Genomic DNA, 12,026 nt, shown 5'->3' on the forward strand with positions numbered 1-12,026 from the left:
TCAGTTCTCAGTATTGGATGACAAGTCCATTCTCGGAGCTGTCATTGGAGTACACAATGTGGGGGAGAGACGAACCGAATGGATGATTGAAACAGAGAGGGAGATCATCAAAAAAAAAAAAAAAAACAATGCTCCAAAGCAGAATCGAACTACCGACCTTATCATTACGAGTGACACGCTCTACCAGCTGAGCTATTGGAGCGTTCAAAGCGGTTGGGACTTTTGCTTGATGAGTGGAGAGCGCGCTGTGACAAAGTTTTGGCAGATTATCATCTGTGCAAACTTTGTGAATATTGTCGCTCGGGCGAGCAAAGAAAAAGGCGCAACAGCTGGAAGATAAAACTGGAAGATGGATAGGTCGTTGGACCGAACCTTGTCCGAGTTTCCAGCAACAAGCGTCCGTTGCGCATTGCCACAGCGCCGTCCAGTTGTCATCTTCGATCACTGGTTGTGCTTGAAACTTGCTTGTCTGATTTGTTTGCGTGTGGGCGAAGAAGGAGCCAGGGAACGGAGTGCATTGCGATGATCGTTCGCGGATGCAGTTGTGACCAAAGAAACAAACATTCTTTGATCGACCAAAAGTTCAGCTTGAACATGCAAGTCACACAAAACCATCGATTTGACCAATTATAATCACAAAAATTGAATCATAGAAGCAACATATGGGTCAGGACACAATGCGAGAAAAGGGTGCTGCGCCTTGATGGGCAATCGTCGCCTCGCCGAACCCGAAAAATTGACCGGTGTTTCGCGCCATCTCAACGCACGCAATCCCACATGTTCACCATAAATTTGGCTGCAAACTATATTTTGAATCAATCGCCGGTAGTGGAGTGACTGGTTGGGGAAGCGGGACCAAGGAAAAATGCACAAACAAATCATGGTCGGAAATGGAGAGAAATGTGTCGTTTTTTTTTTTTGTTCAAATCAAATGTCGAGTGGTGCGCAGCAGTACTCACACCGTAGATGGGCTCACAGTCGTGCACTTGGTCAAAGGTATGATTTCAGATGGAGTCGAGTGCTATTCAGCTGGGGGGTGTGTGTGCTGTATTTGGACAACTGCAGAGTCTAGTCCTCTTGCAATGGTCGAAGTGAGAATCATTCGCTCCGTTCGCTCGGTGCTCGCGAAGCTAATGGAAGTCACTCGCGGCACAACTTCTGAGGACGCTAGACAAGACCTAAGCCAAGCTATCGCTTTCCTGAGGGGCTTTGAAATTGAGGTATCAGACGAGATACCAGACCCGAATACCACTAGATTGTTCCAGGATTACGTCGTCCTAGAACTTCTTAAGTTGCTTCGGCACAAGAGGCAATTTCTCTGCTTTGTACTGCCAAAGCCCTACCAGTCAAGGCGGGATCTGGCCGCTGAATACTTGGAAAGGTTTCAACAGAAGCGCATTGCTGCAGATATGCAGGACTAGAGAGGGCCTCCCTAAAAAGACTCAGTCCAAAAACCATTGCGCCCCCACCCTAAAAAGACTCAAACCCGATTATCTCGGCTTGTATTCCTCCCACCCCGCCGCCGTCTTCGAATATCAATGAACACTCATTCCAGCTACAAGGAAGACATGGTCAGACGGGCGCAGGAGCAACTTGAGGTCGGCCTCGCCCAGATTGCGACCGCGTCTCCCTTCCGCCAGAGGCTCCTGACGAAGGCCACCGCCCTCAAACTATACTATTTTGACCCGTTCCTATCCACTACGGATGTCGGCGGAGCTCCGGGAGCCTCCGCCGAGCGAATCTGGACGACCCGCCAAATCGCCCATGCGCTGGGTCGATCGCAGTCCATGATCGCCCGCTGCATCAAGGCCCACGCCAACCTCGCTCCTGACATTCCTGGAATGACCTTAGATGAGTTGGCTGACGTTCTGCGCGAGGATCCCATCCAGGGACAAGGCTACGTGTTCACCGTCCCCGAGGAGCAAGAGCTCGTCGAGTTTGTCAAGCGGTGCTGCTTAGGAGCTGTCTCTCTGAGCAAAACGGAATTCACTCGATATGTGCTTGCAGCCTCGAAGGTGCCGAGGCCGGACGGCGTGGAAAGACGTCAATTTGAGCACGACAAAGTTTCCGACAAGTGGGTCAATGATTTTGTCGCCCGTCACAGCTCACAGATTGGCTGGCGCAGTAGCAGCGTGTTGGAAACACTTCGAGTGGCTGCTTTGAGTGAAAAGAAGCTCGGCAGTTTGTTCGCGCTACTGGCGGAGTACAGCAATCTTTACCCGACTCTTTTCGCTACGCCGGCCAATATTTTCAACATGGACGAGTCGGATTGCTCTGTGGGTCGTAAAAAGAAGCGTGCCCTGGCTGCTGTTGGTGTCAAGCGTGTCAGTCGGCGATCTGGCCGAACCATTACGATGGGACCGCATGTTACTGGTCTGTTTACTGTTTGTGCTGATGGCACCGCTCCTGTTGCGCCCCACTTCATTGTCGCGCATCCACGGCCCACTCTACCTCACAGGTGCACCGAGGGCCTGGACGAGGAGTTGATTCACCAGTCCGAGTCCGGCTTCATCAACGAGGAAATCTTCGACAAGTGGTTTCGAGATTTCGTCGAGGTCGTCAAGGAGCGAGCTACCACCACCCCCGTTCTATTGGTGATGGATGGCAGCTCGTGTCACAAGTTCACTGTCGGGTTGATTGACCTCGCGGTGAGCAACAACATCCTGGTTGCGATCCTTCCATCGCACACGTCGACTCACTTGCAGCCGCTCGACGTCACCGTCTTTGCCTGGTACAAGAACTTGCTCGAGACTCACGTGCAGTCGATTTTGGATGAAGACTCGCCACTCATCGACGTGAACATCAAGCTTCACGGGGCCATTCGGGCGTGGAACGAAATTGACGACCGATCCAACTTGATCCGATCTGGGTTTCGCCAAACTGGTATCTATCCGCTGGACACGGAAAAGCACAAGACCCTAGCGTTGCCTTCCGTCGCTGACGTTGCCGTGTCTACGACCCCCTCGCTGCACATTCCCGAGCCACCCCCGACCCCGGATGCTCGGTATTCGGCGTTGTACCGTGTCCGTCAGATTGCCGATGCCGCCCTGGTAACCATTGGTTGCACTCCGAGAGCTCTACAGCAAAAGAGGGTGCACGATGCAGCGGTAGCTGATTTGCGTCGAAATCTCGAGGTCGAACTTTCGGTGCAAGAAGTCCTTCGGGCCCCACCCAGGCCCCTGCGGTCCAGGAGCATTGGCAACAGCTCCATGCGCGTTTCTATGAACTCGACCGCTCGATCCCCGCTTACGCCGGAGAATAGGGATGCCCAGCTTAAGCGGCAGGAGTTGCAAGAGAAGAGGAAGCAGCTCGAACCTCTGAAAGAAGAGTACAATCGGCAACGGCCCATCTTCCTCCGCACGCTAAAAGACCTTGACTCACGCATCTTGACACTTGCGGAGACAATTCTTGCTCTGGAGACTCAGCTGGCTGCTCTGGGAGAAGAGGTCGAGCAGGACATCGAATCGGCAACTGCCGCGGAGACCCGAAACAAGCTAGCTGCTGCTCGCCTGCAGCATACCAAGCTCGTACGTGACCGCGCGACATTTTTCAAGAACCGTCTCAAGCGACCCACTCTTCTAAGTCTTGAGCCAGCGGCGACCGCTTCCACACCTCTCGTTCCTCGGCGCGTCAGCAGGCCTAGGCCCATTCTCGCTTCGCAATCGATGGCGAACGACACTGTCGACTTGGATCAATCAGCCAGCGAGGAGGAAAGCGAGTCTGACGACGATGACGACGAGAATCAAGCGTCGTCCGAAATGGCTTCCGCTGCCATCGGCCACAACGACAACCAGGAGGACCCCAGCGATGTCCAGCGTCAACCTCAAGCCGCCCGCAAGCGTCGCCAGGAAGATGACGATGAAAACGTCGCGCCCGTCTTCACCACGGTCACATCAGACTCGAGCGATGTTGTTCAAGTCGATTATCAGCTGAGCTCCACCGAACTCCAAGAAATCCGACGCTATCGCATGCCAACACGTAGTACTACGAAGCAAGATGGACATAATGTCAAATTGGCGCGTGTAGACCTCCAACCTGCGTCGTCAAGGCCGGCGCTCAGCGACCTGACAAACCTTTCTCGAAGCAACACGCTACCACTGTAATTTTCCGTGTTTTGTGTTCAATTCTATGTGCATCCCATGTCATTCAATGTAGTTATGTGTTTTTTCCGGTCAAAAAGGGTGAAATCATGTCTAGGCAGGGGAAGATTGGACCATGCCCGTCCGGCGCGGGCGGTCTGGCACCTGCCGGGTTCTGTGGTCACATACAGTAACCGTCGCACCAACTGCAATACATAGATACCAGTTGGTATTACATGTCCCAGTTGAAGATGGGCCGACAGATCCTCTACACGGGCGACACGGGACTGGCAAAGTCAGTTTCTCCCTAAAACGACTCAGCCCTAATGCACGCCCAGCCAAATCGAAGCGAAAATTTTCCCCTCCGATTCGCACCAAAATTACCAAATCAACTATATAATTTATGCTCTTTCCAATGATATAGGTGGCAGGGCGAGGAAATGAACAGGGGGGACTGAGTCTTTTTAGGGAGGCCCTCTCTAATCCGGAAAACTTTCGTCCATTTGTCGCTTGCTTGCGCTTTTTGTGCTTTCGTTTTTGGCCTGTCGCTTGCACATTGTCAATAAATCAGAGCTAAACTTGACACGGGAAGCGCGGAAGGAGGGTTGTGCTATATTTGGACAACTGCAGTCCTCTTTGTTTTCAGCAATGCTTCATGTGAGAGAGATTCGCACCGTAGACTCGGTGATCGATAAGCTAATGGGGGTCACTCTCGGCACAGTTTCCGCAGATGCTACTGACGACCTGAGCTTTGCTCTGGCTTTCCTGAGGGGTGTTCCAATCGAGGCACCAGCCGAGATTCCCGACCCAAATGCCACTAGATTGTTCCAGGATTATGTTGTTCAAGAACTTCTCAAGGTGCTTCGGCACAAGACACGCATTTTTTTCTGCCTCGTCCTTCCAAACCAATCTCAGTCACGGCGGGATCTGGCCGCTTACCACTTGGAGCAGTTTCAACAGAAGCGCATTGCCGCAGATATGCAAGGCTAATCCTTACATTTTTCGCTTGCTTGCTCTTTGTGTGCTTTCGTTTTTGGCCTGTCGCTTGCATTGTCAATAAATCAGAGCCAAACCTGACACGGGAAGGAAGCAGAAAATGGTCGCTAAATTTGGAGCGCCGAGAGTTTTGTAGTCTTGTTTTTCAGCAATGCCTCAATATTTAAAGATGCGCACCGTGGCCTCGGTGATCGGGAAGCTAATGGAGGTCACTTGCGGCACAGTTTCCGCAGATGCTACTGACGACCTGAGCTTTGCTCTGGCTTTCCTGTGGGGTGTTCCAATCGAGGCACCAGCCGAGATTCCCGACCCAAATGCCACTAGATTGTTCCAGGATTATGTTGTTCAAGAACTTCTCAAGGTGCTTCGGCACAAGACACGCATTTTTCTCTGCCTCGTCCTTCCAAACCCAGATCAGTCACGGCGGGATCTGGCCGCTTACTACTTGGAGCAGTTTCAACGGAAGCGAATTGCAGCAGATATGCAGGACTAATGTTATTTTTTTGGGTTTTTTTCTCGCTTGCTTGCTCTTTGTGTGCTTTCGCTTTTTGGCCTGTCGCTTGCACATTGTCAATAAATCAGAGCCAAACGTGACACGGGAAGCACTGAAGCAGAATGGGTCGCTAAATTTGGAGCGCCGAGAGTTTTTGTAGTCTTGTTTTTTCAGCAATGCTTCATGTCGTAAAGATTCGCACCGTGGACTCGGTGATCGCGAAGCTATTGAAGGTCACTCTCGGCACAGTTTCCGCAGATGCTACTGACGACCTGAGCTTTGCTCTGGCTTTCCTGAGGGGTGTTCCAATCGAGGCACCAGCCGAGATTCCCGACCCAAATGCCACTAGATTGTTCCAAGATTATGTGGTTCAAGAACTTCTCAAGGTGCTTCGGCACAAGACACGCATTTTTCTCTGCCTCGTCCTTCCAAACCAATCTCAGTCAAGGCGAGATCTGGCCGCTGACCACTTGGAGCAGTTTCAACGGAAGCGCATTGCCGCAGATATGCAGGGCTAATCCTTACATTTTTCGCTTGCTTGCTCGTTGTGTGCTTTCGTTACTGGCCTGTCGCTTGCACACTGTCAATAAACCAGAGCTAAACTTGACACGGGAAGCGCGGAAGGAGGGTTGTGCTATATTTGGACAACTGCAGTCCTCTTTGTTTTCAGCAATGCTTCATGTGAGAGAGATTCGCACCGTAGACTCGGTGATCGATAAGCTAATGGGGGTCACTCTCGGCACAGTTTCCGCAGATGCTACTGACGACCTGAGCTTTGCTCTGGCTTTCCTGAGGGGTGTTCCAATCGAGGCACCAGCCGAGATTCCCGACCCAAATGCCACTAGATTGTTCCAGGATTATGTTGTTCAAGAACTTCTCAAGGTGCTTCGGCACAAGACACGCATTTTTTTCTGCCTCGTCCTTCCAAACCAATCTCAGTCACGGCGGGATCTGGCCGCTTACCACTTGGAGCAGTTTCAACAGAAGCGCATTGCCGCAGATATGCAAGGCTAATCCTTACATTTTTCGCTTGCTTGCTCTTTGTGTGCTTTCGTTTTTGGCCTGTCGCTTGCATTGTCAATAAATCAGAGCCAAACCTGACACGGGAAGGAAGCAGAAAATGGTCGCTAAATTTGGAGCGCCGAGAGTTTTGTAGTCTTGTTTTTCAGCAATGCCTCAATATTTAAAGATGCGCACCGTGGCCTCGGTGATCGGGAAGCTAATGGAGGTCACTTGCGGCACAGTTTCCGCAGATGCTACTGACGACCTGAGCTTTGCTCTGGCTTTCCTGTGGGGTGTTCCAATCGAGGCACCAGCCGAGATTCCCGACCCAAATGCCACTAGAGTGACGGTCTCTAAATCCGGATGGCGCCTCCTACGGCCTGTGTGCAAGCTTCCGCTCGCGCCTTGCCCCCCTGTGTCAATCAGTGCATCAATACCAATGTGTGGGTGAAGTAGCGGGGCGCTTTGGCCCGAACTCATCGCTAGGCACGCGAAAAACGAAAAAATGACGAAAAAGCGGATCCAGCCAAAATCCAATGCATCCGGATTAAAATGCAGGTGTTTTTGGGGCCGCCACGAGGTTGATCGCAAACGCGCCCTGCGGGCTCTGTGACATCGCCAGCCCGCCTTCCGCGAGCCAAATGCAGTCTACACACGATAGGTGTTATCGTGACCAAGCGGGCGCGGAGGTGCGGTCGACACGAGCGTGGGAATGGAGGATACGCTCGAACACCACTTTTGCAGCCAATCCATCGTGAGCTCCCGTCCGGCTGCTAATCGCTCTTCGAGCTAGATTGATGGAGTATATGACATATCAAACCATTTTATTCAATAAACAATACAAAAATCAGGCAGAGTTTACATTTAGTGCGACGAACGGCCGTCGGTGAGCATTTGTTGCTTGTTTGCTCAGGCGAATCACAAGAGATGGTGGATCTTCAACACGAGGACGCTTGTCAAGGTGCTCAGGCGTCGGGGCAGCATTAGAGGCTAGTTGAGTAGCGGAACTGCGCGTTGGGAGGCGACTTTGGCGCATGCGGGCCACTAGTTCATCGGTAAACTGCACTCCGTCGTATGAACCGTCGCTGTCGGACCTTTCAGAGAATGTTCGTTTTGCTGGTGTGATTGCGATCGTTTGCTGGGTCGTCAGGATGGGGAGCGACGGCGAGGGCAGGCTCTCAGTCGGATTTGCAGCAACAGGCTCTGCAGCCTGCGACAAAACTTGCTCTGATTGACGCAAAGCAATCTGTCGGGCACGAGCGGGAGTTTGAGTACGAGCAACAGGGGCTCGAGTACGTTTCGGAGTTGAAGCTTGAAGTGCGGCCAGCTCGTTGCGAGCTTGGGCGAGCTCTGCTTCGCGCAAAGGGTCTTGCAACTCGGCGGCGGCGGCGAGTTCAGTCTGCAGTGCACTGATTCTCCGTGTCAGAGCAAATTTTGCGTGCTCGGCGGCGGCCTCGGCAGCCATGGTACGTGACCGGTTCATCAATCGAGTCATCTCCTGCGCAATCTTCGTTTGTTCTTGCAGTTTTTTTGCGTTCGCCCGCTGCATTGCCTCCTCGGTAATCGCCAGATACGCGCCTTTCGTATGCTTGTGCTTGTAGGTAGTGCTGGTTTGAATTGCGAGGGAATAGGAAGCACGCTGCACGATATCATCGACGGTGATGGGGACGCTCAGCAACTCGCGAAGTTTGCCAACGTGACTGAGTGCATCTCGTTCTAGCGCCTCGGAACTGGGACCAGCTGCAAGTTCAACATCGGCATCATCGAGGATTAGGCGAGCCTTCTTGAATATCAAACGCACCGGCGAAAGCGAGGGAGCAGGGTCTGGGACGCTGGCATACCCGCTCTCCACCGAGGGCAAAGGCGGTGTGGGGTGGGATATCTCGGCACTCTCGACGACGGGCAGCGTTGGAGTCGACAGGAGATTGGGGACGCTCGCCGTGTCTGTGGGCGTTGCAGAAACTGGCTGGACGGGCGCAGCCAAGGCCTCTTTTCCTATGAGTGATTCAGTTCTGCTCGCATGGTCCGGGCTCACCACCCACTCGCAGTATGCATTCTTGTCCAAAGGCCAGATTCCAGTCTTTTTAAATCCAGCAGTGATGACGGCTGTATTTTGCGAAATCTTGTACCACGCATTCAGAGCGCAATGCACTCGCATTTGGTCGTCCGAGGCAAAGACGCCAGCTGCAATCGCGCTCGCATACTCTGCTTGTAACTGACGCTTGAAGTAGCCAAACACAGTGCGATCGAGTGGCTGAGTCTCAGTGCTCGTGTGCGCGGGCAAGACAAGAATCTGAATTTGATCGTAGAAAAACTCGGCCACCAAATCGTGCTCGAGGCTGTGCGTGGATGAGCCATCCATGATCAAAAGCAGCGGGCCTGACGGGTGTCTTTCTCGCATGCAGCTTCGCCACTCGCGCAGATAAGTTTTGAACAAGTCTGAGGTCATGTACCCCTTCTCGGTCGTTGCGGTAGAGCAGGCGTCAATGGGAACGTGTTGGCAAACCGTCGCGACGTTCGTACCCTTCGTAAAAATCAGCATGGGAGGGAGCGGCGCAGTTCCATCGGCACACACCAAGAAGACGCCGGTGATGTGCCGTCCGAGGCTGTTGTTGTGCCCACCGCCAACGAGCGCGACACGACCCCACGATGCCCCTAATACAGTCGATCCCTTGACGCGAGAAGAAATCTCGCTCTCGTCAAAGTTGCTGACGCGGCTCGGCTCGACGGTAAGGAGAGGATGTTGATCGTAGGCCTGTTTGAGTTGAGTCGGGAGAGTCCCGAGATTGTCGGGTGTCAGCGCTGCAGCCCGGCACACTTCCAGCACACGGCCCTTTCGAAGCCTGACGCGTCCCTTCGCTCGCTTCAAAAAGGTGGCCCACCAGGACCGGCTAGGCGTGTCTTGGACAAACGCCCGCCTTGGTGAGCCGTCGAAAGAAGTTGTTTCAGAACACGGTTTCAAGTACTTGGCGGCCTGCGCTTTCGTCAGACAGCATGACGCGCGAGCAAACGCTTCCAATAAATTGATAATTGCATCAACTTCGTGATCGGTAAAGATGGGTGGTCGGCCTTTCGTGCGGGTGGACCGCGCCAGCTCGATCACTTCATCCAGCGTTCCAGACTGAATCAGTTCGCGGTGGCCCGCGTGGAGTTGAGCCCAGTCACTGACAGTCGACTTTCCGCACTTGAAGCCAGCCTGCCCCAGCCGCGCGGCGACCTGTTCACATGTCCATTGAAATGGTGTTGTCGTACAACCAGTCGAGAGGGTCAGCGGACCCGGGGTTAGCAGCTTGAGGGCGATGGCGATGGCGATCGGTCGTCGGTTTTTTCCAGCCGCCTCGGCGAGTCGCCCAAACCACCCCGCGACGATCGCAGCCACCTCAACAAGACACTCCATGTGATAACCAACTCGATTTATGTACAATGGTGAAAGAGCCGAGGCGAAGCGATGAATAGACTGCGAGAAAAACGCCTCATCCGGATTAAAATGCAACTCTCGAGGTCTGTAATGCGTCCGGATTTAGAGACAGTTACTCTAGATTGTTCCAGGATTATGTTGTTCAAGAACTTCTCAAGGTGCTTCGGCACAAGACACGCATTTTTCTCTGCCTCGTCCTTCCAAACCCAGATCAGTCACGGCGGGATCTGGCCGCTTACTACTTGGAGCAGTTTCAACGGAAGCGAATTGCAGCAGATATGCAGGACTAATGTTATTTTTTTGGGTTTTTTTCTCGCTTGCTTGCTCTTTGTGTGCTTTCGCTTTTTGGCCTGTCGCTTGCACATTGTCAATAAATCAGAGCCAAACGTGACACGGGAAGCACTGAAGCAGAATGGGTCGCTAAATTTGGAGCGCCGAGAGTTTTTGTAGTCTTGTTTTTTCAGCAATGCTTCATGTCGTAAAGATTCGCACCGTGGACTCGGTGATCGCGAAGCTATTGAAGGTCACTCTCGGCACAGTTTCCGCAGATGCTACTGACGACCTGAGCTTTGCTCTGGCTTTCCTGAGGGGTGTTCCAATCGAGGCACCAGCCGAGATTCCCGACCCAAATGCCACTAGATTGTTCCAAGATTATGTGGTTCAAGAACTTCTCAAGGTGCTTCGGCACAAGACACGCATTTTTCTCTGCCTCGTCCTTCCAAACCAATCTCAGTCAAGGCGAGATCTGGCCGCTGACCACTTGGAGCAGTTTCAACGGAAGCGCATTGCCGCAGATATGCAGGGCTAATCCTTACATTTTTCGCTTGCTTGCTCGTTGTGTGCTTTCGTTACTGGCCTGTCGCTTGCACACTGTCAATAAACCAGAGCTAAACTTGACACGGGAAGCGCGGAAGGAGGGTTGTGCTATATTTGGACAACTGCAGTCCTCTTTGTTTTCAGCAATGCTTCATGTGAGAGAGATTCGCACCGTAGACTCGGTGATCGATAAGCTAATGGGGGTCACTCTCGGCACAGTTTCCGCAGATGCTACTGACGACCTGAGCTTTGCTCTGGCTTTCCTGAGGGGTGTTCCAATCGAGGCACCAGCCGAGATTCCCGACCCAAATGCCACTAGATTGTTCCAGGATTATGTTGTTCAAGAACTTCTCAAGGTGCTTCGGCACAAGACACGCATTTTTTTCTGCCTCGTCCTTCCAAACCAATCTCAGTCACGGCGGGATCTGGCCGCTTACCACTTGGAGCAGTTTCAACAGAAGCGCATTGCCGCAGATATGCAAGGCTAATCCTTACATTTTTCGCTTGCTTGCTCTTTGTGTGCTTTCGTTTTTGGCCTGTCGCTTGCATTGTCAATAAATCAGAGCCAAACCTGACACGGGAAGGAAGCAGAAAATGGTCGCTAAATTTGGAGCGCCGAGAGTTTTGTAGTCTTGTTTTTCAGCAATGCCTCAATATTTAAAGATGCGCACCGTGGCCTCGGTGATCGGGAAGCTAATGGAGGTCACTTGCGGCACAGTTTCCGCAGATGCTACTGACGACCTGAGCTTTGCTCTGGCTTTCCTGTGGGGTGTTCCAATCGAGGCACCAGCCGAGATTCCCGACCCAAATGCCACTAGATTGTTCCAAGATTATGTGGTTCAAGAACTTCTCAAGGTGCTTCGGCACAAGACACGCATTTTTCTCTGCCTCGTCCTTCCAAACCCAGATCAGTCACGGCGGGATCTGGCCGCTTACTACTTGGAGCAGTTTCAACGGAAGCGAATTGCAGCAGATATGCAGGACTAATGTTATTTTTTTGGGTTTTTTTCTCGCTTGCTTGCTCTTTGTGTGCTTTCGCTTTTTGGCCTGTCGCTTGCACATTGTCAATAAATCAGAGCCAAACGTGACACGGGAAGCACTGAAGCAGAATGGGTCGCTAAATTTGGAGCGCCGAGAGTTTTTGTAGTCTTGTTTTTTCAGCAATGCTTCATGTCGTAAAGATTCGCACCGTGGACTCGGTGATCGCGAAGCTATTGAAGGT

General features: G+C 52.4%; 2 protein-coding genes and 1 non-coding gene across 3 annotated transcripts; 1 reads left to right on the top strand and 2 right to left on the bottom strand.

Annotated features, from left to right (window-relative positions):
• Nucleotides 1-129: 129 nt before the first annotated feature.
• On the bottom strand, nucleotides 130-202 carry CAOG_09536. The gene has a single exon. It is a non-coding gene; the product is annotated as a tRNA-Thr (tRNA).
• A 1,366-nt stretch (nucleotides 203-1,568) lies between these two features.
• CAOG_08714 (hypothetical protein) lies at nucleotides 1,569-4,103 on the top strand (the record flags this gene model as incomplete). Its single annotated transcript, XM_011272032.1, has 1 exon — nucleotides 1,569-4,103. The coding sequence occupies one exon, from the start codon at nucleotides 1,569-1,571 to the stop codon at nucleotides 4,101-4,103; it is 2,535 nt and encodes an 844-aa protein (XP_011270334.1).
• Nucleotides 4,104-7,377: 3,274 nt separating this feature from the next.
• On the bottom strand, nucleotides 7,378-10,107 carry CAOG_08715 (hypothetical protein). The gene has a single exon (XM_011272033.1). The coding sequence runs from the start codon at nucleotides 9,965-9,967 to the stop codon at nucleotides 7,418-7,420; it is 2,550 nt and encodes an 849-aa protein (XP_011270335.1). The 5' UTR covers nucleotides 9,968-10,107; the 3' UTR covers nucleotides 7,378-7,417.
• Nucleotides 10,108-12,026: the final 1,919 nt, after the last annotated feature.

This window comes from Capsaspora owczarzaki, assembly GCF_000151315.2.
Source record: "Capsaspora owczarzaki ATCC 30864 unplaced genomic scaffold supercont2.5, whole genome shotgun sequence".
Lineage (NCBI taxonomy): Eukaryota > Filasterea > Ministeriida > Capsasporidae > Capsaspora > Capsaspora owczarzaki.